The 27,865-nt window shown below is 38.6% G+C and overlaps 2 protein-coding genes across 8 annotated transcripts in view; one reads left to right on the top strand and one right to left on the bottom strand.

Moving 5' to 3' along the window:
* Positions 1-3,238: 3,238 nt before the first annotated feature.
* The window catches only part of LOC105231226 (protein eyes shut), a 174,825-nt gene continuing 150,198 nt past the window's right edge, over positions 3,239-27,865 (bottom strand). For 2 of the 4 annotated variants that reach the window (XM_011212405.4, XM_011212404.4), the window contains exons 8-14: positions 21,938-22,230; positions 20,913-21,621; positions 20,684-20,847; positions 19,887-20,618; positions 19,575-19,817; positions 10,974-11,486; positions 3,239-4,634 (exon numbers count right to left, since the gene is read on the bottom strand). In XM_011212405.4, the coding sequence (XP_011210707.2) occupies positions 4,447-4,634; positions 10,974-11,486; positions 19,575-19,817; positions 19,887-20,618; positions 20,684-20,847; positions 20,913-21,621; positions 21,938-22,230 (2,842 nt within the window). In that variant the 3' untranslated portion in view covers positions 3,239-4,446. The remainder of the gene's footprint in view (positions 4,635-10,973; positions 11,487-19,574; positions 19,818-19,886; positions 20,619-20,683; positions 20,848-20,912; positions 21,622-21,937; positions 22,231-27,865) is intronic. The other 2 variants (XM_011212407.4, XM_011212406.4) reach the window with 1 other exon arrangement.
* The window catches only part of LOC105231228 (uncharacterized), a 196,959-nt gene continuing 176,070 nt past the window's right edge, over positions 6,977-27,865 (top strand). For all 4 annotated transcript variants that reach the window (XM_011212411.4, XM_019992068.3, XM_011212409.4 and 1 more), the window contains exon 1: positions 6,977-8,609. The gene's annotated coding sequence lies outside the window, so the exon portion shown is untranslated. The remainder of the gene's footprint in view (positions 8,610-27,865) is intronic.

Genomic DNA, 27,865 nt, shown 5'->3' with positions numbered 1-27,865 from the left:
CAAGACGAAATATCTCCTGTCATCAAACAAATCGTCGTGTCACTCGCGACCACTGCTCCAGCTCAGAGAGTATTCGATGCAGTACGCACTGTGGGAAGTAGAGAAAGAGGACGATCTCCACTCCGTTGGAAAGACTAGGCGGAAAAGGACCTGTCTACGCTTTGAACCTCCAATTGGCGCCAAACAGCGAAAAGTAAGAGCGACTGACGGGCTGTTGGTAACTCGGGAGCAAATACTTACCATAACAGCAATAGAATTTTTTAAATAAAAAATAGTGAAATATTTTTGAAAATTTTTTATTAACCGTTTTATTTAAATAATAATTCTATGGAGTTCCCTTTCGAAATAAACTCTTGTGATTACAATTTTATTTAATTCAATAGTTGTTTTTGTAATTGTTAGGTGTTTTTATTCTTTATATATTTTTTGTTTCATGTTTGCTTTAATAGAAGTACTGTACTTGTTGTTGTTTGTTTATTATAATTTTTTAATTTTATTTTAATTTGTTATTTTTTATATTTTTATTTTTAAATTAATTTTTTATTGATTTTTATTTATTTTTGTAATCAAATAAATGTTTTAGAGTTGCCAACGCTTCGCTTTCAGTTTTCTTCACTATTTTTTACGAACATTACTGTTTATTATCATTTATTATATATAATATATATAGTATTGTATGTATATATGTATGTATATCATCATTTTAATGCCTTACTAATATTATTTTCAATTCGAGTTTCATTTTTGTTGTTTTTTTTTTGGTTTTGTAATTTGTATAATTTCCATTTCATTTCATATGTGTGGTATTTACTGTTATATGTACTGCTTTAGGCAAAATGGCATACATATAGATGTAGTACATATGTATGTATGGTAAGTACGTTCATATGTATATATGTTTGTTGTTGTTATTATTTCTGAACCTTTTGCAGTACGAAAAGTCAAATTTCGCTCCTCAAAAAGAAAAATTTTAATTCCAACAACTCGCTACTTGCTCATATACCATATAAGTATGTATGTATGTCAGTACTCGCTAAAATTTTGTTGTATTTTTTTCTTATATAATTACATAATTAATTCCTTCGCTAAATACTCGCAAACTGCAACAGTATTTTATTCATATGTGTGTATGTGTATGCATGTGTGTGTGTCCGTGTATGTGTGTATGTGTGTATATAAGAGTTGTTAAGTAAAGATTTTGCGAAATAGAATAGGCTAATTAATAATTGAAGTCTCTACAGCATTAAGACGCTTGCTTTACTACGCTAAATATGATTAATTTCGATTTTGTTTTTGTTTTTGTATGTAGGTATGTATATGCTTGTTTAAATTTAATAAAAACTACTACAAGGCAACAAAATGGCTTCATATTAGTATATATGTAGATTTTGTGGATATCAATACATGTATGTATGCATGTATGCATATACATATGTACATATGCATGTAAGTATGTATGTAAATAGCGAGTAATTAACTAACTTTAGCTCAAAAAGTGGGCAGCACACAAAGTAGGCGGGGGGCGTCTAGTTACATAAATATTCTAATAATAAGAAAATTCAATAAAAACAAATGCAAGTGTTGTTGCAGCAGAATAATGGCGAATCCATATAGTAAATAGTACATAATAACACTTATAAATTTAATGGCAGACCAGAGGGGGGCAGTTGTTCGGTTCACGTGTGGTGAGCGCTTCGAAATACACTACATGTTTAATTACTAATTAATTAATAACAAGTGTAATTAATGGCGACAAAATTAATTTTACAAGAACAACAAAAATAGTAACAAAAACTTTTAGAAACATTTCGGTTATGCTTTCGACTCGGTCACAACAACGATTAGCTGCAAAGTTTATACAGAAGTGCTTTAGGCCATTAGAGAAGAGAGTCGAATGGATTTTTTGAGGAAAAACAAAAAAAATGCAAAACAAAAATATTTTTATTAAAAAAAATTTAAAAGGGAAAAATGATAAAAAATTATTAAAAATAGTATTAAAAAAATAAAAAAAAAAATTTTGAAAATATTTGAAATATTTTGGAAAAATTTGAAAAATATTTTTTTAAATACATTAATTTTCTCCGATATTTTGTTTTTTATTAAAAAAATATTTTTAAAAGAAAAAAGATAAAAAAATTAAAAATTTATTAAAAATAATATTAATAAAAATAAAAAAAGGAAAAAAGTAAAAATATATTAAAAAATTAAAAGAAATTTGAAAAATATTGTTTTTAAATAAATTTTTTTAATTTTCTCCAATTTTTTTAGTTTTCTGTTTTCTGAATTAAAAAAATATTTTTAAAATAAAAGAGCCAAAAAATTAAAAATTTATTAAAAAATTTAAAAATCTACAAAAAAGTTTAACAAATTTTATTTATTTAAAAAATATGTTTTTAATATTTTTTTTCAATTTTTGTTTTTTTTTTTTCATCTTTTTCCATCAAAATTATTTTTTTTAACAACAATAATTAAAAATAAATAATTAATATGTATGTGAGAGAACAAAGGATACAATGGTGTTGAAGAAGCCACGTGTTTTAGTTTGACAAATGAAAAAATAATATATAATTTTAAATTTGTATGAAAAACAATTTTTGTTTGAAATAGTTTAAGAAAATAAAATTTTTTCTTTGAAAAGAATTAAAAAAATAAACCTTTAAAAAAAATTACAAAAAAAAAATAAATATTCTTTTAAGTGTAAAGAATGTATTTAAAAATAAAAAAAAAATTTGAAATAGTTCAAAATATTTCAAATTTTATTTTTGAAAAATTTTGAATCATTTTTGTTTTTGAAAAAAATAAAAAAAAATTATGAAAGTTTTAAATACATAGAATTTTTTTTGGAAAATATAAACAAATATTTTTTTATTAAATAGTTAAAAATATAAATTTTTTTTTTAATTTAAAGAAAAAATTAAAACGGTATTGAAGTAGTTTCAAATATTATTATTTTTTTTTATTAAAAAAAAAGAAAAAAATTTTAATGAAATAGTTTAAAATATATAATTTTTTTATTAAAAAAATAAAATAAAATTTTTAAACTAAAAAAAATTAAAAAAAAACACATTTTTTTTTATTATTTGATCGTTCAGTTTGTATGGCAGCTACATGTTATAGTGGTCGGACCTGAACAATTGCTTCGGAGATTGTAGCCATGATGGTACGAACTTCGTGACAAACTTAATATACCCTGTAGAGGGTATACAATTTTTTTTTTTTTTTCAAAAAGACATATGCGAAATTGTTTCTTATCACTTGAGGCACCTCTGTATAAATTCTAAAGCAAATCGGTGATGTGACCTAAGCGGCAGCATAACCAACATTTCTTTGTAAACATATTCAATAGACGCAAATTCAACAACAACAAAACTATATAATAAAATTCTTTAAATAATAGATTAAAGCGTGAGAGAAATGCGCATAACTAACTGTAAATGTAACGAATTAGCAATAATGTTTATCCATATATAAATATTGAGTAGTTCGTTTTCGTAAATAGATAGTATATGCTGTGTTAGTCCTTAGTGTCCTTACTAGTTCGTTCAACATTCTTACGCAGCAATATTCCGCCATTGACTTAAACATGTGTACATATGTATCTATTTATGTACCATATAAGTTTATATGTAGGTATATCACTAAATATATGAGAGAGGAAAGTCCATAGCAACTCGTTTTGTAAAATTCAATCAGTTTTGTTTTTAGCATTTTTTTTTTGTTTTTTCGGTCTGCTCTTTGCTCACTTATACATTTTCTTTTCAATATACTACTAAATTTAATTTCAAAAATGTCTGATTCTTATTGTGTTTTTTGTTGTTTTACAATCTAAAAGTTTTAAAATTTCATTTCTCAATTTTATTGTGTTCCTTAATATGTTTTTGGTTTGTTTGTTTTGTTTTTTTTTTTATAAAATTTACAAAATTAGTTTTTGGTTTTGTTTTTAGTTTCTTATCATTTTTGTATTATTTATTTTACTCCATGCAACATTTTTATTTATTGTTATTTATTAAATATTTTTATTTTTTAAATATTTATTTTTGTTTTTATTTTTTAAATCTTTATTTTTTAATTTTTTAATATTTATTTTCCTTTATTTTTTTATTATTATCTTTCATATTAATTATTTGTATTAATTTTCGTCCTTTTTGCTTTTAGTTTAACTTTATTTTAGTTTAACTTTATTGAGTTTAAGTTCGGAGCATTTTTGCTCTTTAAACAACCACAAGCATACATACATAACTGTCTACAATAGTTTACGTTCTTTTACTATCTCTCTTTTTCTCTTTCTCTTTGCTCCGTTCATTTTAATAAAATAAACACAAGTTTTCTTAAAGTTCTCTTATGTATGTATGTATGTATGTTTGTTTGTGTTGTTGTTTTAATCATTTTTTATACCGAAGATTTATAATCTCTCTTTTGTTGTTGCTACACATCATCTTCCCACTCCTATACAATGATTGGTTCATCTCCATGTAGATCACACGAGCCAATATTCTCGCCTTTGTAAGCCGAGAAATCGGTTATAACGGCAGTTGGTTCGGCACCGAATTGTATATCCTGCAGACAGCCTTTGAAGGGTTCGTTGAAGCGACCGAGTGTGCGTACACTAACGAGTTCTTGGTTCGGGAAGCCACCTGTGGTGAGAAGAGCAGAAAAATAGGGTTAAAAGACATGTTTAATAAAGAATATAAATCATAAAAATTGTATTCATATATAAAAAAGTTTAAAATATTTATAAAAAATTCGGTAAACAGCATTGAAGGACCCGTATTTTTTCTCAACCAAGATCTATCAAACTCCGTAAAATTCTTCGAAACTATTGGTGGGAACTGGGTGAGACAAGAATTTGGTTTTGTGAGGCTTTGCTGAACTGATAAACGACTTTATTTGGGTATCTAATATATTATTGAAAAGTTTAAATGCCAGAACTTAGATGATTTGATGGTGTGAACCAGGACGAAGAATTACTTGAACGATGCTGGCGAACTCAAGCAAGAGAAATAAGTGGAAAATTAAATTGAAATGCCGTCTCTTGGTGGTTGATAGATTGCTTGTAGAACATGTTTTGTCGTCCAATTAACGATATTTTTTTCCTAATCTTAAGTTTTGAGATTTATGTCATAGAAACAAATTCAAGTCTTTCAACATTTGGTAGTCGTCGGTTAATCAAAAATAAGGTAATTTCGTCTGATGACAACAGCTGACCTTATGAAACTTTTTCGCAGCCAACTTCACACTTAACCGCTTCATATTTGAACAGTTGATATAGTAAGGCTTGTTTGTAATTTTTTTAAGCTCAGTGAGGAAAGTTCTCTGATTGCCATTCATATTTGAGTGGCCAGAAACGATTATTTTACATATGACTCAAGTAACTCACGACTTCCGGTCTTAGCCCAAGTATCTTCTGGGTAGCCAAAGAACGTTTGAAGGCTAGCTAAACCACCCCTCCACAGAATTATGCGCTGGGTTTGGGAGCCGCCACGTAAAAAAACCCCCCATAAAAAATACAATAGACAACAGCCTCGGAAAATTCGGTTATAACCGCATAAGAGGAGTCTACGCCGGTAAAGAAGAAGTACTGAGAAAATGTGAGAAAATGTCAGTGTCAAACCATGTCCTCTTAAGGATGTACCGACTCTTAAAACCGATTAATAGAAACGGTGTAGTGTTCCGCCCAGATAATGCGAGATCTCATATAAGTTTGATGACTCACCAAAAGCTTTTACAGCTTGAATGGAATGTGCTCCACACCCTACACAATCACAATCACAAGTTCCGGATGTATGTACATATAACATCGTCTCGTTCCATGGGATCCTGAAAAGTTCCAAGAAGATCCGACGTTTTCGAGCTAATTTAGTTCAATGATGAGGTCCATTTTTGGTTCGATGGGTACAGCAAAATTTCCTCATTTGTGACGAAGAGCAACCTACAAATATCTAAGAGCTGCCATTTCTTCCAAAAATAATAACGGTTTGGTGGCGGTGAGGATGTAACCGTCAATGGCGATCGTTATCGCGCCATGATAACCGACTATTTGATACCAGAAATTGAAGAGAGTGATCTCGGCGATATTTGGTTTCAATAAGACAGCGGCACTTCTCACACATCGCATCAATCAATGGATTTATTGAGATAACACTTCAGTGAGCAGATAAATTCACAATTTGGACCGGTCGATTGGCCACCAAGATCTTGTGATAACACACCGTTAGACTTTTTTCTATGGGTTGTTAATGCGGAAAATCCCGCTTCGATTCAGACCCTGGATCGAAACGCGTGTCATTCGCCTGTTATCAGTCCAAATGCTCGAACAAGTCATCGAAAAATGTAGTCAACGGATGGACCATCTGAGACGTAGCCGCAGTCAAGATTTGAAAGAGATTATCCTAAAAAAATAAATGCCAAAAAATGCCTTTTGAATGATAATAAACATTCTGCATTAAATTTGAAGTTTCCGAGTATTTTCTTAAAAAAAAGTATTATACTTTTTATTGAAAATTGTGGCTACATTTACTGGCACATATTACCGTAACCCGATTTCCATTACTTTCCAAAGATTATTTTTATCGTCATAGCATGATTATGGGTCCCAACGAGTGGCGCTTGTAAGAAGTAGTCTAAAATTATTAATTTGCAAGGTCCTACTCTAGTAGCACGCTTCATATCCTTCCTCTTGGTAAACGTTCTTTCCCTTGCTAAACACTACTTTGATCTGCCCCAAATGGTAAACGCTTTAAAACTCATCAGAGACATCAACCACAACAAGAATACCAATAATCAACAGTGCATTTCAACAATTCAACAACATGAGAGCTCAAACCGGATTTGAGTTGCGACCAGCTCGTTACCTGTTACCTGTTTCAAGCAACTGAACGTCGAACAGCTGTTTGCTTAGTCAGCGCTCTCTAGCCGGTAGAGTGCAGAGAGCGCGAAGTAAAGGTGTATATGTATACTCGTACAACAACAACTCGTTTACAAAGTGTTCTTTTTTTCGGACGAGCTCAGCACGACTTTTAAGGCAGGTTTGTATGTAGTTTGCTTTGTGCCGCTCACCTTTTGCCACGAATTCTGTGTGTCGGCGCGTGTGTTGAAGAGCGTGCAAATGAATTAGCAAACACGGGACTAACGCAAAGAAGTCGCATTAACAGCGCAAAGACGAAGCGTTATACAAAACCCATATAAGCAAGTTAGACTTAGATTGCGAGACAAGCTAATACGAAGTCAGATGGCTAAGCAATTGTCGGTGCAGTGACAGGGATAAGCGCAGTTTGAGAACGTCACATGAAAACAGGGACGGCAAACGAATGCAGAGACGCAGCTTAAATTGTAGCTAGATTCTAGAAGATACATTCGTCATGGCGATTATACGTTTATGTTGAAAAAGCGCTTAAAAAATAACAGTTAACAAAACAACAACGCACTGAAAAAGAAGTACAACAACAAGCCGCGCAGCAAAGCAAATAAAGTCGCGAGTGCGAGCAAGTGATCGTGAGCGCTCTGGCTGTCTGGCTGCGATGCCGAGCAGTTGGTTGAGTGTAGCGTCAAAGAAAACACGAAAACGTAGAATGAAAAGTTCAAGAAACAGTGCAGATCAGCAAGTTGGCCAAAGTTGGTCGGGTTAGTACAGCAGTGCGGTCGGTGACGCGCGTTCAGTGGTACGTCGGTTGGCACGGTTCAAAAAATTATTGTTTACTGTCGCTTGGGCTCAGTTGGGTCGTGTTGCAAGTGCAAAGACTTTGTGTGTAACGCAAGAGGGAAGAAGAAAGACTACAGAAAATAATTAAAAAATATAAGACACCAAAAGTTAATAAATTAAGTAGGTGAGAAGTGTAAAAACAAGTGAATGAAAAGCGTGTGGCCCTTTTTCGCAGCGACTTTCGTGAAATATAACACCAACAACACAAACAAGCGAAAATCTTAACAAAAAAGTGGCTTAAGCGAATTGCAAGAGTGGCCGCAACAGCAAAAACAACAAAAACACAAAAAAGTACGCTGGTGTGGCAGCCAAGGTAGGGAAGTGCAGTGAAGGGGGGTGCAGTGAAGTGCAGTGCAGAAAAGTGCAACACAAGTGAATGTGCGCGCAGCCGTCTTGCGTCGCCAGTCGGCCGAGTGCAGCGCGCAGCTTACGATTATTTCCACTACGCTTTTTGCCAAGTAGCAATTGATTATTGCTTTTGTTATTGTTTTTTTTTTGTGGTTTTTTGCTGTGGTTTGCGGTTTTCATTAGCGAAGTCGCTGATCGATCGTCGATAAACGGCGCTGGCGGCGACAAGCGCGTAAATTGCACTAAAGAAACAATAACAAAAACGCGCGTCGAGCGGCGAGCGGTGCGACGGACGGATTGCCAAGCGGCGACGGTCGAAGACGTTGCCAAAAAACGCATAAAAATCTGCAATGAAAGGCTTTTAGCTTTCAGCATTTAGCTTTCGAACAATAACGCTGAGAGTTTGCGTGAATAAACACTTAAAAAACGGCAGACGAACAGCCAAACAAAGGAGATTTGAATATTAATGACAACTTTCTAACTTTTCGAACTTTGTTGGCTCGTAAAGTTAAAGTTGCAGTGCGCGTGTCGGAATTTTCGTCACCTGTACGCTGGAGACGAGGTAAGCAGCGCGACAGTTGTCAATAAAGTAACTGTCACTAACACATATACCCACACTTACTATAAATCTTAGCTGATGCTTAGCATTTGATGGATTTGATTTTGTTGTTTTTTTGTTTTTTACATTTCTTTTTATTGAATGTGAAATGTTTGATTTGCCGGTTGACAGCGAAAAGTGCGCAGCAGGCGAGGTAGAAAGGCTATAAAACTCTGATTTCGCTGGCGAAAGATATTTCTAATAAAATCTTATACAAACAGACATTGTGAAAATATACATACATACATATGTTTATGTATGTGAGTATATAGTATGCTGGTCTTTTGGCCGAATGCGCTGTTGATTAATCGGACGAGTCTTAAATCTCGCTTGATGTCACTCGCTGTCAATGTGATAGGCTTCGCTGAGATGATGGCCTGCTTTATGGTCGCGAAATTCGTTACGTCTTCTATTTATAACTCCTTGACTTTCAAAATTTATGAAAATGTTCCTATTGATCTTTTCCTTTTCGTTGAAGATTCCAAGTGTAGCCTGTACACCTGGTATTTAGAACTGAGTGGAGGTCTACCTTTTCCTCTGCTTCCCCCCGGGGATTACTGCTTGGAATAGTTTCAGAGTTGGAGTGTTTTCATCCATTCGGACGGCCTGCCGCGGCATGCCTTTCTGCTGACTCTTACTTTGCAGAACTATGTCAATGTCGTCATATATCTTATTCAGGTCATCGTTCGGATTCGAAGTTATTACTGTCAAAGTGATGTGGGAGCCAAGTCGCGAGTGCGACAACTGTTTGTTTGATGGCAGAAGATATTTCGTCTTGCCGTCGTTCACTGAAGAAAGCAGAACTAACGGCGCGGTTGTATGTAGCATATGTAGCGGCTGTATATGTGCTGGGTTCCAGGCTGGGTTCAGGAATCGAAATATCTAATGAGATTGCCAAAAGTGCCATCCGCCTGATCGCCGAATCAGTGCGGGAAATATGGAAGTCATTAAAACTGATATAGAATGATCGTCAAGATCATGTGTAAGAGGCCGAAGATTCGCGCATGCTTTCTACACACAAGGTCTCGGAAGGTCACGATCTACTGGCATCACAAGCGTGCTGGATGGGCATAAGATATCAGGCGACATAATAACTTCTAGAAAGTGAAGGGAAGTAGGCATGAAAGAGACGTTGAAAGATCTCTATGCTTCTGTACTAGAACTTATTTTAGATATTTACGAGCTTGGCAGTTCAAGGGACTAGATAATGTGTTACAATTAGATATAAAGTCGCTCCTAAAGTTCACAAATAGTGCTGACGTCTTGTGTGACGAATAATTCAGCTCAAATTAAACTGAACTTAGATGTGACCTTACTAAGAACCAGGAGGTCTATGTATGCCGTTACAACCGGTCAGTATAACCTAACATAACTTTCAGTGGCTTACAGGCACTCCGTAGCACAATATACATACTATACTTAAATAGAATAGAAAGGTCATGAGTTGATGGATTTAGGCTCTCAAAAACCATATTCCACTTATCATCCGAACCTAAGAAAAGACATTCTTTGTTTTTCCTAGAATATATGGGTTTGAAAATGGAGTCAAATGGACGAGAAAACCGATAAACGATCACAAAAGCGAATCCTTTGGAGAGGTAAACTTAGTTACTTCACTTGAAATCATCAGCCATGATAATGCAAACTACTCCCGCAATACTTTCCCACAAGAAGTAAAACTCGATGAAAGAGGACAAGATTGTATTGAAACTTGAAGAGTCCGCTGCGACTAGTGGTCTACTGTGTCTTCGTCTGTTAATGCAATACTTTGTATAACCCATTAGGCTTAGTAAAGCTCCCAGGTTAATGACCTGTTATTAGTTTAACCCAGTCCGATGAAAGAACCCTGGTAAAGGTCTTGTGTTCTCTGACCGAATTCTTTAATTATCTTATTTACTGGTCGTGAAAGATTTGAGTTCTGTTATAGTCGGAGGAGCAGCGGATCTCAACTAATTGTTACAAGCCTAATACAAAAATATATTCCTAAAGGTTCTCCAGATAGTGGTAACAGCTTCCCGAGATGAGGTTAAAAGAGTCAAAGGTCTTTCTTTACTACTAAGCAAATGTTATACAAGAAAGAAATCCAACATCCAACCATGTTAGACTGTGACGAGTGATATTATTAGCACATACAACTTTGAAAACCTCTAGAAAGTCGGAGAAAATCTTCTTCATTGTAAAGAGTTTGGAGGATTTGACGTTCTGATAATTTTTGTTCTAGTAACTGAGACTGACCAACTGAGCCAAAAAGAAACGAGCTTGACAAACCGCTACGGAACGTAGATGTAAAATTAGACGTAATTATAATTTGAATAAATATCCACTCACCCAAATAGAAGACATCCTCGTAGGTGATTGATGGTTCCTTACCACGTCGTGCCGCAAACGAGCGTCGCGTCGTTAGCACTGTTCGTTGTGTGGTTGCTGTTAACGCAGCAGCTGCCGCGTCCAGCACCTTCTCTGAGAATATCACTTCGCCATCCAATTGCAACTCCAAACGATTGCGATCCATTAAGACCTTTGCCAAGTGCCAACTGCCATCCGCAATGAAGCCGGTCGATGGCATCTCCACGGTATCATTATTGGAATCTAACAAATTGCTAGCCATTTTTAGGTGACCATTCTCTAAGCCTAAGCCCAAAAATTTATTACGATCGTGCTCGCTCCACAGCAGCAGGCCGTCGGGTTCGATGCTGGAGAAATTCAGCGAAACTTGAATGGCTTCACGCGGTCGGACATACATGGATGGGCCGCGACGTTTGTCTTTCATCGGTATGCGGGGCGGCGGCAAGATCAAGTAGCTGTTTCCACGGAAGCTTGGCGTTGTGGGCTTACTCATGGCTGGCACAGCAAATGGGTGGCCGGAGATATGTTGTAGAATATGGCAGAAAAATCAAAGACACGTAGCAGGAAGTGGCGTAAACGAATGCGTGAAATGAAAGAAAGCGAGAAGTAAAAGTAATCATTGTAACGGTTATGATTGCTAATGTAAAGCATAGATTTTTTTAATGAAATGTTTCAAGTAATTCACGTATAGATATGTTTGCTAATAATTATGTGGTTAGCAAAGTGTGTCTTATATGAAGGAGGGTATAATTATAAACAGATTTATTTTTTTATTTCCTTTAAGTCTTGCGTACCGTCGCCGATATGGGCAGCTTGATGCTTGTCGATACGCCCAGTAGGAGATGGCGTGCTTGAACTTTATTGTACTCTGGTAGGGAATATCGAGTTTGCCAAGAAGTTTGTAACACTCAGAAGGAAGCGCCGGAGACCACATAAAGTACAGAGCTTGTCCGAAAAGTACAAGGACCGAGACGATTAAAAAAAATGTATTGAACAATCCTTATGCGTCGATGCAGCGCTGCGAGCGCGATTTCCAAGCATTGAAGGCGTCACAGAAGGCATTCTCCGGAATAGCCTTGAGAGCCGAGGTGTATGTTGCTTGTAACCGCTCTGTCGTCTCAAAATGTTTGCCTTTTCAGACAAAGAAACAAAAAAAAAAAGTCAGGGGGACCACATCTGGGCGGCTGCGCAAGCGTAGGGATGCCGGCCTTGGATAGGTAGCTGTTCACAAGAAAGACGGAATTAGCCGGGGCGTATCCTTATGCGTCGATGCAGCGCTGCGAGCGCGATTTCCAAGCATTGAAGGCGTCACAGAAGGCATTCTCCGGAATAGCCTTGAGAGCCGAGGTGTATGCTGCTTGGATTCCCTCTGTCGTCTCAAAATTTTTGCCTTCCATCTGTCCTTTCAGGCAAGAAAACTAAAAAGGGGCCACTTTTTTGCTGTAGGGCGACTGCGGAAGCGTTGGGATGCCGGGCGTGGTGCAAGTTTCAATCGACTGCGATGTCTTTTCGGACCCGATTGACCTTCCGTTGGAGTCTCTTGAGGACTTCCACGTAAAACTTGGCATTAACAGTTTGTCCACGAGGAATAAATTCCTGGTGGACGATGCCTTTGATGTCAAAAAAGACAATGAGTTTTCACTTCGGATTTGCTTATTCATTAGCGACCTCTTCCCACCCCTCCAAAAAGGCCTGGTGCCACCGAAACATATCACTTCTTGCTGAAGCAATTTTCGGCTTGCACCACTCATAGAAACGTGTCGCTCGACAATGTTTGTCCTGACTCACCGGGTGCTCGAAGATAACCGATCAGCCGCTCGTTCGTTAGCTAGGAACGTCCTCAACCGAATTCAGTCGGTGCGCGCCCACTCCGAAGTACAGTCGCGGCCGAAGAGAATCAGTCCTATTACTTTCCGGACAAACCCTGTATCTACTATATTTCTGGGTGTCGGGTAAAATTTTCCTACACGGCCTATTAGTTTTATAAAAGTTTACGTATATATGTATATCTGTAAAAACTTCTGTATGTATGTAAAGGGTGATTTTTTAAGAGCTTGATAACTTTTTTAAAAAAAAAAACGCATAAAATTTGCAAAATCTCATCGGTTCTTTATTTGAAACGTTAGATTGGTTCATGACATTTACTTTTTGAAGATAATTTCATTTAAATGTTGACCGCGGCTGCGTCTTAGGTGGTCCATTCGGAAAGTCCAATTTTGGGCAACTTTTTCGAGCATTTCGGCCGGAATAGCCCGAATTTCTTCGGAAATGTTGTCTTCCAAAGCTGGAATAGTTGCTGGCTTATTTCTGTAGACTTTAGACTTGACGTAGCCCCACAAAAAATAGTCTAAAGGCGTTAAATCGCATGATCTTGGTGGCCAACTTACGGGTCCATTTCTTGAGATGAATTGTTGTCCGAAGTTTTCCCTCAAAATGGCCATAGAATCGCGAGCTGTGTGGCATGTAGCGCCATCTAGTTGAAACCACATGTCAACCAAGTTCAGTTCTTCCATTTTTGGCAACAAAAAGTTTGTTAGCATCGAACGATAGCGATCGCCATTCACCGTAACGTTGCGTCCAACAGCATCTTTGAAAAAATACGGTCCAATGATTCCACCAGCGTACAAACCACACCAAACAGTGCATTTTTCGGGATGCATGGGCAGTTCTTGAACGGCTTCTGGTTGCTCTTCACCCCAAATGCGGCAATTTTGCTTATTTACGTAGCCATTCAACCAGAAATGAGCCTCATCGCTGAACAAAATTTGTCGATAAACACATTTCGAACCGAACACTGATTTTGGTAATAAAATTCAATGATTTGCAAGCGTTGCTCGTTAGTAAGTCTATTCATGATGAAATGTCAAAGCATACTGAGCATCTTTCTCTTTGACACCATGTCTGAAATCCCACGTGATCTGTCAAATACTAATGCATGAAAATCCTAACCTCAAAAAAATCACCCGTTATTTCTGTAGCTGTGGCGTCTTTTGCTTAGTTTTGCGCAGCAGCCCTGATCTCGTTTCAACGCTTCTGCCTCGTCTTCTGCTAATGCGCGTAATCTAACTCGGCGCTTTGTTGGATCGACAACATCTTCAAAGTTTTCTAAGAACTTTGTTTACTAGTTTTATTATTGTTTTTGCTGTTGTGTATTTGCAATTTCCATTCTCGCCTGACTCTAATTGCTGCGGCGATTGCTCAACAAACAGCGTCTTCTATTGTTTGAATGTAAAATAATTTTTTATTGTTGTTGCTTTTTTTTATCATACAACTGGTGTTAAGTACGAATGCAGTTGTTGTTGCTATTGTGTTACGGTTCACGTGTGCATCTTTCGGTTTGCTGGGCGCTTTTAATTACAAAGAATTCTACCGAAAAGTAGAAAGGGTTACCCAAGAACCCGGCTTACATAGGTATACACATATACACATATATACAATATACTTTTATAATGTGGTTAAGTCGGCTGCATAACCGAATTCAACGCTCTGAGAACAGTTAGTTCAGCTGACAAAGCGGCTGCGCGTATTTCATCAGCGCCAGTCAGTGACTCGGACCAGCTGTTGCTGTCAAGGTTGCTTTCTTGTAGTTGCTACTATCATTATTATTGTTGTTTTTGTTACCATTATTGTTGTTGTTTTTCTTACTATTATTGTTGTAATTTTTTGTTATCATTATTATTGTTGTTTTTGTTACTGTTATTGTTGTTGTTATTATTGTTACTATTGTTGTTATTTTTGTTATGGTTACTATTATTTTCGCTGCTATTACTGTTTGTGTTTGTTTTCGTTATTACTGCTTGTTGTTGTTCAACTACTACACGTAAATTAACGGGTGATTTTTTTGAGGTTAGGATTTTCATGCATTAGTATTTGACAGATCACGTGGGATTTCAGACATGGTGTCAAAGAGAAAGATGCTCAGTATGCTTTGACATTTCATCATGAATAGACTTACTAACGAGCAACGCTTGCAAATCATTGAATTTTATTACCAAAATCAGTGTTCGGTTCGAAATGTTTTTTATCGACAAATTTTGTTCAGCGATGAGGCTCATTTCTGGTTGAATGGCTACGTAAATAAGCAAAATTGCCGCATTTGGGGTGAAGAGCAACCAGAAGCCGTTCAAGAACTGCCCATGCATCCCGAAAAATGCACTGTTTGGTGTGGTTTGTACGCTGGTGGAATCATTGGACCGTATTTTTTCAAAGATGCTGTTGGACGCAACGTTACGGTGAATGGCGATCGCTATCGTTCGATGCTAACAAACTTTTTGTTGCCAAAAATGGAAGAACTGAACTTGGTTGACATGTGGTTTCAACAAGATGGCGCTACATGCCACACAGCTCGCGATTCTATGGCCATTTTGAGGGAAAACTTCGGACAACAATTCATCTCAAGAAATGGACCCGTAAGTTGGCCACCAAGATCATGCGATTTAACGCCTTTAGACTATTTTTTGTGGGGCTACGTCAAGTCTAAAGTCTACAGAAATAAGCCAGCAACTATTCCAGCTTTGGAAGACAACATTTCCGAAGAAATTCGGGCTATTCCGGCCGAAATGCTCGAAAAAGTTGCCCAAAATTGGACTTTCCGAATGGACCACCTAAGACGCAGCCGCGGTCAACATTTAAATGAAATTATCTTCAAAAAGTAAATGTCATGAACCAATCTAACGTTTCAAATAAAGAACCGATGAGATTTTGCAAATTTTATGCGTTTTTTTTTTTTAAAAAGTTATCAAGCTCTTAAAAAATCACCCTTTAGTTGCGGCTGTCGTTGTTCGTGGTTGTTCGCTTGATTTTCGGCTATAATTCATCTTTCGTGTTTTTCGGTTTTTTGTTTTACTTTTGTTGTTGTTCTTTTTTCAATTCTAATTTTTGTAGATAATTTTGTAGAAATTCAAACCCGTTCTAGTACCTATCCGCATGACCTGAAATGCGTTCGCCTGCTTTTGTTTGACTATTATGTGTTGTTGTTGTCTTTGTTTTTGGCTTTGCTTTCAACTTTAGACATTTACTGTATTTCTGCAATTAATGTTTGCTTTTCGACGCGTATCGCCGTTAGTTTGGTTGGTTTCGCTTACTGGGCACATATTGTTGGTATAAATATGTACATATGTGTGTATGTATGTAGAGTGTGTGCAAATTTGCATACGAAAATTAATCGTTCACACTTTGGAAGGTGAAAAAGCATTAACAGTAAAAAAAAACCTTAATTTTGGCTGCAATGAATCGTTAATACCCATCACGTGTGCATTTTTAAAACATAAAAGCTTTATGCCATAGTGGTCCGAATTGAATATTCTGTTCGAAGACTTAGGTCAGGTTTGAAAGCTAAGCCAGCGATCACACTTGGAGTACTATATGCAACCCTTTGTGAAGTCATAAAAGGAGAAATCCCGTGTGAGATTTTATAAGTCAGCAAAGCGTCTTGTGGCCACTTCAAATTCGGAAAGTGCGAGCTCCCAAGTGTTTCAGTCTTCATCTCGCAAACGCGGTACAATCAAGATCAAAGTTTTGAGATGTTTCCACCTCGTCTTCTCCCAAACAGCTTCTTTAGCTGGTGTTCGGTAACATACTCAACTTTTCAAAACGTCGATAGGACAATGACCTATTTGAACCTCTATAACTACGAAGAATCTAACCCTACCGAAAGAAAAACCGATGGTAGCCCAGTGCTGGCCAAGCCCCTGTGAAACCCAGTTATCCAGTTGTAGAACACACGAGGAGAGAGGAGCATCAACCAGATCAACTTCTATTAATAGCGGAGCAAAGGTGTTTTTAATTGTTAGATTGTCAACTTCACGGTTACCTTGTTACCTGGCATTTATACTAGTCTGATCACAAAGTTACTCGATGTCATTGATAGCCAGGTTAGGCATACCTTAATCAGCCCTGAATGCACGGCTAGTGAGCTCAAGCATAGTATCACCGCCCTGCTATGTAAGTGGATAGTCACTTCTCTGAAGGAGGCTGCACTCCGGACCTAAATTAACTGAAGTTAATAGAGAGTTTCTGACAATATACCTCTTCACCAACCTTCGCCCAAACTTTGACCCATCTGTAAAGACGCTCTCTGACTCCAACAGTTTCTAACCACCCACAACTCCCTCCCAGGTATGTGGATAGAGAAAATGGCTCCTGAGTTTGGTTTGGCGACTCCACGTTCCAAAAGTTCTGGTATAAAGCCAAAGCATGCGAGGTTTTCCGAATGTCCGGACATGTTCAGAGATTGTAGCATTGTCTTTAATGATAGTTATGCGATCTTTCGTGAAGATACCTTGTCAAATAAAGAAGTTTTCCATACAAAAGATTAATTTTGATCGTTCAGTTTGCATCCTCGTCTAACAATGGATGATTTATGACTCCACTATTTCACTTCGAAGCCCAATCGACATTTATCGGTGTATTATCACGATACACACCGTTCCAACGCGTGAAAAAAAGAAACAGTTAGCTGACGCTGTTTTGTCGTCTGTATTTTGGGATGCGCCCCGAATACCTTGAAAAAGGAAGGTCCATTAATAGCGATTCTCTTTTATTAGATCGTTTGAAGGACGAAATCATCGACAAACGGTCGCATTTGAAGAAAAAGAAAGTATTTTTCTAGTAAGCCAATTCACCGTGTCAGAAGTCCGTGAAAACGATGGCAAAAATCCATGAATTGGTCTGCCAATTGCATCTGCATCCACTGTATTCTCCAGGTCTTGGCACTAGCGACTATTTCCTGTTTTCAGAACTCAAAAGAATGCTCTCTGGGAAGAAATTTTCTGCGAATCAAAAGCTGATCGCTGAATCTGAGGCCTATTTTGAAGCAAAGAACAAATTTATTATTGAAAAGTTTGGAGGATCGCTATAATCAGTGTGTCCCTTCATGGAACTGTGTTGAATAAAAAAACGAATTTTGCCAAAAAAATTTGTATTGCTATTGAAGCCCGGGAACTTTTCAATTAATCTATTATAACTATGCTTTAGTGGTCCGATTTTTCGACTCTTGGTGAGAAAAGAAAGTGTGCAATATCTCAGAACGATATCTCAAAAACTGAAGGGCAAGTTCGTCGAAATTTCCTTCTGGGTATTAAAAACTTGATGTCAAACTTAAAACTCCTTGTAGGGGGTATAAACATACGACTGCGAAATTGAAAGACAGAACTTGGAGCATACACATATACGTTTTCAGCGACACACATGTGTATATATGTACATACATTTATACCGAATCATGACACTTCACTCAAGTCAAATTGCTTTTTTGGGCGAGTTTACTATTTGCCAAAGGTTTCATTAGCATTTCGTGTGATGTGTGTATTTGGTGCTTCAAGAATCAATACATATATACACATACATCCATATATTATATTTAAATATAAATTTAACTGCAATTAACTAATTGTTTCGAAAAGTGCATGACTAATTTGATTCGCACTATTTTTATGGTCATTCTATTGCTATTAGAAGCTATTTCCTCCATTTAATTGCTTACATGGCAGGCTGATTCATCGATACGTAGCATACTTGTATATGACTATATAATGTTAGTAAAGTCATAGTCGAATTCGAATTCGAACTCGCGCAATTAGCCACTTGCGTCATGTAATGGCTCTCAATGTCAAAAGCGAAGCCTTCCAGCTGTTTCACACTAGTCTAAGTCATGCTTCTTTAATTTGTTTTAATTTACGTGTTTTTTATGGATTTGTTTTTGTAGATAGTAACTGCCGCATTTACAGCAATCAATCATTCACGCTGAGTTTGATTTTAAATGACGTGATCTCATTTACACTTGTCTACACTTTTTAACACTAAAAAGTTGACCTTTGATGTTGATTAATAGCTTTGAGGTTGGGAAAGTTTTATATATATAATACTCTATATTTCTCTTGTTTTATGGTGTCAATTACAACCGTTCTTCCTCTTGATTGGTTCCATGGCTATCTTAGTATTTTTTGTCGAGTCCACTGTGTCCAGCTAGGCGATTGTTCGTCGACCATTCGAATAAGTTATTTAGAATACTCCAATAGCCTATTAAAATCACCATTCTCATGACAATTTGTCTTACGAGCCAGCAATAGACTCCGACCAAGAAATGACCGCTCAGACCAGTATTCTTCAAAACAGTCTCGCGAATGCCATATGCTGTCGCTCTAATATGAACATAAACCACAAGGACCGGAAAGACTGACAAAGTATGAGTTGGATTCGGCGAGAAAGGACTTTAGTTTCTAATGGCCTACTCTATAAATATCCGGAATTATTTTCACTATTTACTCTCCCATACAAAAATACTTCTCTATCACTCCCAACCACATCTACCTTGGGTTTCCACAAAATCGTTTTCCACTGACTTCGAGGTCATGAGATCAATCGGAAATTAAGTGGTATTGGTCATGTGGTGAACCGTGTTTTGACGTGGACTATAAGGTTGTATTTGAAGTACCGGTTCTCGTCATAATCAAAAAAAAAATGTCGGTCCCTTAATCGTGAAACTAACAGAGAGATGTAACATTCGATGCATCGAACTCTAAGCAGTGCAAAAATAATTCCATGATTTTCCGCTCTTAAAACACACACTTTATATTAGCTCACCTATTTCACAGTAAAATCCACCCCAGCCATTCGGACATGAGCAACGTCCGCTGCGCAAACAGCGACCATTATTCTTGCATGGTATCAGTTTACAACTCTCCGAGTATTCGCAACGATCACCTTTCGCATATTCGGGGCAAATACAATGCGGCTGCAGTTTCTCATCGAGCCAACAATGGCCACCCGCCTCGCAGGAATCGCCACCACATGCAGTGCCATCACAGTCGCGGATATTGCGAGAATCTGAAAAAAGCAAAAGTCACTAGTTAGTCTCAAATCCACACTTCCGGACTCCACTCTTCCACTACTTACCCATTATATTTGTTTCGTTGAGCACAATGCGCGTACCGCTGACCACTAGACCACGCACGCAGCCACGGAATGGTATGGGGAAGCCAGAAATGGCATTATGTGGCAGTTTGGACAAATCTTTGAGTCCTCCAATGTATAGCAGTGAATCGGGTTCGACAAGTACTTCGGCGGAGGGTGCTAGCGCCGACGATGCGCTACCCTCAACCCAAAGCGTCAGCCAGCGTCCACGTTGTGCCATCTTGATCTTATGCCATTCGCCAATTGCGAGCATACGTACGCTCCGTACGACCGTCACATGGCTACTGGGACCAGAAATGCGGAATTCCACAACACCGCCCTGTAGTGAGAGTGACACGAAACCGACTTTCTTATCCTGATTATTATTCAAAGTGCCAAAGTAGAGTAGTAGACCACGTTCAGAGAGCGGGCGCAATTGGAATTCGATGAAGAAGAATTGCACACGATGATGTTCCTCGAAAGTCTTTGAGCCCATAAGCGGCACAGGCGAGAAATTACGTTGTTTCTCGACTTCGTTGAGCAACTTCATGACAAAGTGCTGATTTGAGGAAGCAATCTGTTTCGGTGGCATTAGTTTCTTCGTAAAGTTGCGATAACTGATAATTTGCGAACGCTTCGAACCAAGCTTGTCGGAGCTATCATAGAGGTAGGGCCAACGTACAGCCAAGTAAGAGCGACGACCGGTTAGCGAGACATCACTTAGCGAGCGTATATCTGCGTGACCGAAAGTTTGTTATTTGATAGGGGATCAAAGTTTAAGTGCTCAAGACTGGACCTACCTTCATCACAATTTTTGCCCGTTCTGCCCACCGGACAATCGCATTCGTAACCATTCACCAGCGGCACACACGTTGAGCCTTCCGCGCATTTGTTGTTGAAGGAGTCACATGGATTGATGGGCTGAGCGCACAGTGGTCCGTACCAGCCTTCTTGGCAGATGCAGCTAAAATGAAGAGCCACAGATTGAATTCAAACCCTAATTTATGCCAAAAGTTTGAGAAAACTTACGTGAAAGTAGCGCCATGTTGCAAACAGGCGCCGTCGTGTTGACAAGCATGCCGGTGGCATTCTCTGGTGCCACATTGTCCCACACCACGTCCACGCACACCGCGCGTCTCCTGCAGCGGCACTGTCACTTGTCCGGCCTTCAAGTTTACATCGTAGATACAACCCTGGAAGCCCGAATGTAGCGGCAGATCGTGCGGTAGTGTATTGAAATTCGCTATCTCATGTCCGCCCAAATAGAGTATGGGCATAACATCCATGCGACTAACGCTGCCCGGCGAACGACCAGTAATATTGAATTTACCATCCACCGAAAGCCAAGCCTGACGTCCAATGCGTCCAACTTTGATCTCATACGGCACACGCGGTGCATCCAAACGGAAATCAATCGGTTTTTGGGTAAATATGCGTCGCGGTCCTCCACCCAAATTCCAAGTGAGCATAATGTAGCCTTGTATGAAGCTTATGGCCAAATGATCGCTCTTCTCATCGTGATAACCGGATTGTCCCAAGAAAGCGAGCAGTGATATTTGCGACATGGTTTGCGGTAATATCTTGAAGCTTAACTCGATCGAGTATTCCAGCGGTATGGGCACAGTGTAGGCGACAAATGACGACAGTCCATTGACGCTGCCTGAGAATGACGGTAGCGCGACTTCGAGATCTGTAAGATTCTTGATTGTAGCTGGGGAAATCGTATGGGCAGGAAAATCTTGTTTTTTTGTTTGGGATATTTTTGTAGGAAAAGACAAAGGATTGGGTTGCACAGCGGTTTTGGGTAGTTTTAATTTAGATTAGTTGTCTGTTTTTCAAGTTGCACTTCTGCAATGTACCTATGTACGAGTACGAATACGAGTACATGTGGACGAGAGTACAACATTACCAATGGTTGGATGCACGAACACTGAATACTTCAAAAAAGTCTAACGATTTGCAGGGATGAGGATGGATTCTTCGAATTTGTGTGTGTGTGTGTGATGTCAACATGTGCGTGTGTATGGTTATTTTTCGGAAAAAGTTTTACTTACTGTGTTCGCAGTAGTGACCGTGCTTGCCCAACGGGCATAAGCAGAGGTAGCCGCTGCCTGGAAATTGTACGCAAGTGCCGCCATACTGGCAGGGATTATCCTCACAAACGGAGATTTCACAAGTTGGTCCCATATAACCGGTTGGACATTTGCATTTCCACTTCTCCGCCTTTTCGCCATTCTCATCAACTTCGTTGGTTTCGATTTTAATGCAAGCAGCGCCGTTGCGACAGGGACTTGACAGGCAGGCGAGTGAGCCACACTCCGTTATGCCAAAGCCGTCCAAAGCGTCACTGCAACGTAAGCGATTAAAAAGAGAGGAAGATTAATATTAAACAATAATTTTAAGAAATAAAGTGGAACTTGGTTATTAAGTGGTCAATTATTTTTTATAAGATCGATTGTAAGGCTTTGGTGAAAACAGCAGTGAGAGAAGCTTCATTGTAGACATGAGTTTATCTAAAGGAAACTAGCCGCTTCAAAAATCAAAGTTCTTCAATACTAAAGTTTGTTTAATATTCGGTCCTTCTCTATTTATATGCAACCTGATGGAGATGTTTCAGTCTCCTATTAGTTTCAAACTACCAATCTGTTATCTAATTTACTTTTACGAATTCAAAACTCGATGTTTGAAAAAAAATGCTTCGCATAATTCTCAGTTTTAAGTTAAAACTTCACTTCGACTTCAATGCCTCTAAACGATAATCACCCACCTAAACGTCTTAATCAAAGCAGCATAATCATTTTATTACTACATAGTTTCGCCATTTTTCAACAAAGCTGCTCACATGAGAGGACCAGGTACAAACCCCAACCCATTTTAGCTATGCTAAGACAGTTCCAGGTTAGGTTAGGTTAGTCTGGTAGGCTCATGAGCCACGCATAGACCATTTATGGCCCTTAGCCATGCCAGATGGAGTGGCATTACGATGTTCATAAGCAGTAGTAATTCCTCCGGATGCCAACGCTTTCATACCAAGTTGGGAAGTGTTGCCTTGCTAATGCAGCAGAAGTGTCCAAGAGATATTTCCCTAATCCTTAGCTATTGACATTTCCTGCAGTCATCTCGATCTGTCTGCGCCATTCTGAAGGTTTGTGAAGCCGCCAGACAGTGAATATACCAATGAGGGTTTTACAGTCTCTTCTTCTAGACGGAGCAGGAACTTTGTGTACTTTTGATAATCCGCTTTGCACCCGACCTTTGCAGTTTTGCTTACAGATAGATCATTCCTTCGGACCTGAACCTTCCTTGTCATGCTTTTGTCCAGATCATCGAGAAGAAAATGCATGGGTTTTCTAGTGTCAATCACGTTATCGGATTACAGCCGTACACAACTTTTGACAATCTCATCCACTAAATTATTGCTATAGATTTTTTTGGCGATCTGGCACACAGTACAAATGAAGTCGCTTATTTCCGGTGACACTATCTACCGCTGCCCTGCCTCCCAAGACAGATCTGACTGATATACGAAACGTGGCTAATGCTTTGATTGCTGCTCGGGTGAGCGCGGGTTTCTTAACAGTAACGACATCTGCTTGAAATATTAAGTAGACCTAACACTATTGGGGATGGATCCATAACTGAACTTAAAAACTTTATATACATGTCGTAAATATTTAAATAAACGTTAATCCATTTTGATGCTCTCTACACTTTTAAATAAAAAATACAGAAACTTCAAGTCTAATGGCGAGTATTTATTATCGTTCGAAAGAATATTCTTTGGCATTTTTTTTAATTTTTTGAAGATTATCCCTTTCAAATTTTGGTCACGGCTACGTCTCAGATGGTCTATCTGTTGAGTAAATTTTTCGAAGACTCATTCCAGCTTTTCCCTCTTGGCAAAACCATCCCAACCGTTGTTTTTTCTGAATGAAATGGCAGTTTTTGAATCTCTTCAGGTTGCTCTTTGTCCCTAACGCGTAAATTTTGCTTGTGTACATATCCATTGAGCCAGAAATGGGAGCATCATTGCTGAACAATGTTTGGCTAAAAAACTTCGGATCTTTTTGGAACTTTTCAAGAGCTCATAGAGCGAAGCAATGTCGTTTGAGAAGATCGAGCGGATTCAGTTCTTGCACAATTATCCCCTCCTCTCTTTTTTAGTCTCTAACTTTTCATATTTCTTCTCTAATTTCCACTTACAATTTCAGGTTTGCGGATGGTTCACCATTTGCTATAAATATTAACTTTAAGCGCCCATAAACTTGATACCTTTAGTGAATACTTTGTGGCATGCAAATTTAAAGCTATCCATGTCGAAAAGTAGAGAAGTGCCGTTAAATTCGTGCACCTTTTTTATATGTGTCACGTCTTCCAGCAGCATTTTTATTCACGCTTCACAATTGAATAGATACTTGTACGACATTATGAAGCTTTTGTTCCTGACCTCATGGTCGCACACTCCTCACTCAAGTCGCACATTAGGCAAGCACAGCAGGTAAGTGGTGTGCAAAAGCGCAGTTAACGGTTTTTCGGTAGCGCTGGCGCTGGCGCGAACCCAACGGTCATGCGATTTCCGAGCATTCAAGTATTTAAACAATGAACTAAACGCTTCAGTTCTGGTCGTTTTGAATGCACTCGGAATAAAATATGCAAGCAACAAGCAAAGTGCAGAAGAACGAGAAGAACGACTATGCAAAAATCGCGGGTGGCTCGCGAAAGCCGGCGGTCGCTTGGCAACGGTGGGTGCGCGTTGTGAATGACAATTTCACGTCGAACGGAAACGAAATGGAAATGAAGCGATTCTTTGGCGCTAAGTGTGCGGAAACTGAAAAGATGATGGCGATGCAGCAACGGCTAAAGGCACTGCCGGTGTTTTTCGGTCCAGGGAGTGTGGGGTGGTGCAGATATTGGCGGTTTTTGGTGGGTGTTCGGTTCGCTTATAAACTGGTAACGGCGCATTACAGTCAGCACCAATGGGTAGCTATGGCAATTGCACGAGCGATTGCCAGCAATCCTAGTTGACGGTCAATAGGTTAGTTAATGGGTCGTTGGGTCAGTTGCAACACTGTGCGGCAAGTGCATGGCAGCGCAGCACAATTGAAATATTTATGAACTCGCATTGCTGCTAATATTGACATTTAAATTAGCACACTGTGCGCTGGTACAATGCAGTTACATCTCTGTATGTATGTATGTATGTGTGTGTGCGCTTAAGTGCACTTTAGTGCCACAGCGTTGTGGCGCTTCTCATCTTTGCGCTGTAAATAGCATTTCCATAGTCAAATCCCGACCGCTCACTGCCTCCCTCGCTCCCTCATTTTTCTCTCTCTCAGTTGCCCTCCCTACGACACGCTCACCCCCCGCGGCGAGGTCAAGTGGCACACAATTGACATTTTCGAAAAGTTAAATTAATTTCTGAGTGCAGCAACGAGTCCACCAATGAGTTTAGTTATCGAAAACTTTTGCTACCCGAACTTTGCAAATTAATTACGAGATATGCTTAACTAAGTGAGTGTACTACTACCACTACTACTATTACTATTTGCTGTTGTTGTTGCCATTGCTGCTACATTTTTGTGTGCTCATATAACACACTCTCGCCTGCTCTCCTGCGCTCTTGTTGCACTACACAAATGTCAAACAGTGAATATTTTGTGCGCTTTCTTCGCCGTCAAAGTTATCGACGAGAATTGTTTGTCACTCAGTGATGCTGAAAAATGCCGCTCTTTAACGGTAATCGCATCTACTTACAATAAAAAAAATGTCGTTGTGTAGCCTGTCAGGGCATAAAGATTTTCACAAAGGCGTGAAAGTTGTGAGTTTAGCGCTCCTGTAACAAGACGGTCTCAAGTAGCAGCACTCGAATCGGTCATACCTGGATGAGAGCAATACTTGGCAGCAAGTATCTGTATATATTTGGTAGAGCGCATAGTTGGCGCACTCAATTAGCGATAATTAATAATCACTTAATACGATCAGAGAGCAGGGATGAAGAGGTTGAACGATGCCTGAGACGTTGTTGAGATATATTAGCTAAGATGCTGCAGTTGTTTAACTGAAGTACTGGTACTTAAGACTAATAAAGAGAATTTGAAATACTGGTTCCACTGTTTGTCAACAGACGGCTCCAGCTGTTAGGTTATGTCAGATGGCTGACTCCTCGTGGCAGAGGAATCTCCCTTAGACTGTTCGTTCAGTCCTTTGTGTAGCCAAGCGTCCTGAACCTATCTTATATCTGGTATGCAATTTTATGTTTATTTATGCTATATCACCTGGTTTTAGCATTTGGTGGAGATCGATTTTCATATAACCAAAACGTGATAAACTTTGACTGGACATTTGAATACGAAACTGTGTTTCCACCTTAGTGACTTTGTTTCATTTGAGGGAAGTGTTGATTTTCTTTTTACGGTCAAAGAATTCGACGGCTCAAACACATCGGGAATTCTAAAATGTTTACGAAGGTGCTACCCCAAGTGAAACAATGTTCCCTGACTGGTTGGTATTGCGATAGTCCGCGTGAAGGAAGACCAAAAATTTTCAAAGAATTGGTGACTCTGTACGATGAGGAACCGTGTCAAACGCAAGAAGAGCTTGTTTCAGCATTGGAAGTCACCTGCCAAGTCATTTCAAAGCGACTACTTGCGTTGGGAATGATTCAGGAACAAGGAACTTGAGGTTTATATGACTTGAAGCCAAGTGACGTTGAGCGTTGCCTTTTCACCGCTGAACAATTGCTCCTACGTCAAAAGGGAAAGGGGTTTCTTCATCGAATGGAAACGGGTGATGAAAAATGGATTCAATTATCATTAAACAATGAAAAGAAAGGTTTCAACGTCCTCGCCTCGGCTAAGTATTCACGCTCCGAAAACTATGCTCTTTAGTTGGTGGGACAAGACCGCATTATTTACTATCATCTGCTGAAACCGAACGAAACCATTGATGGGGAACGACATCGACTTCAATTGATGCGATTGGGCCGAAAAGCGGCCACAATGCCAGAAGAGGCACGAAAAAGTGATTCTGCTATATGGCAACGCTTGCCCACACGTTGCCAAACACATTAAAACTTAAATGGGAAGCCCTGTGCCACCCGTCAAATACTGCACCGTCCGATCATCATTTGTTTCTTTCAATGTCATGTGGTTTGGCTCAAAAGTAGTTCCATTTACTAGACGACATCGAAAAGTGACTTGATTCTTCGATAGCATCACAAGACGAACAGTTTTATCGTAATGGTATTCGAGTTTTTTCAGAAAGATGGGGAAAAAGTTGTGATTAGCGCTGGGCAATACTTCGAATAATTCATTTGAAATTATTTCCGTAAATTGTATTTTCATTCCCCAAAACAAAGAGAATATAATAAATGGATATTTCTTACATCATGTACCACACCAGGCATCGCTGCGAATGAACTGGCTGATAAGCTCGTGTGCTCCGCAGTTCCACTAACATGGAACTTCGTTGCGGTGGATTCTCATATCATAAATGAGCTGCTCCGCAAGGAAGAAGGAGTAGGCAGAGAGAGGTATTGGCAACAACTCCAAGACATGTGCCACGCCAAGTTGCTAAGCTGGCCACTGTAAGCAGCAGTAATATAACATAAGCCTAGCTTCTTGTGCAAATTGCCGGTTCTGCGACAGTGAGTCTGAAACTCCAGAACATCTGCTAATTAACTGCAGACGCACGATAAAGGCCCTTGTATCTTTGCTTCTTTATAGGGATCACATCACTGAGGCGTATATTGGCAGTATATATATAGCAGTATATTGGCATTGGCATATTGTGCGAAGATCTGCGTCATTACATTTAAAAACTGAAGTGTAGTATAGTAGGCCAATGAATGCTTTCATTTCCGTTACATAAGTATCCATAAGTTCCACCTTTGTAGTATTATTAAATTTAGCTCGGTAGTTACAGAGTTTTTGATTAGTATATTGTACTAAACATTCCAACATGGATTCGTCAAAAATTTTGGA

Source organism: Bactrocera dorsalis, chromosome 1 (genome assembly GCF_023373825.1).
Source record: "Bactrocera dorsalis isolate Fly_Bdor chromosome 1, ASM2337382v1, whole genome shotgun sequence".
Taxonomy (NCBI): Eukaryota; Metazoa; Arthropoda; class Insecta; order Diptera; family Tephritidae; genus Bactrocera; species Bactrocera dorsalis.
This window is presented reverse-complemented; position numbering and strand designations above follow the sequence as displayed.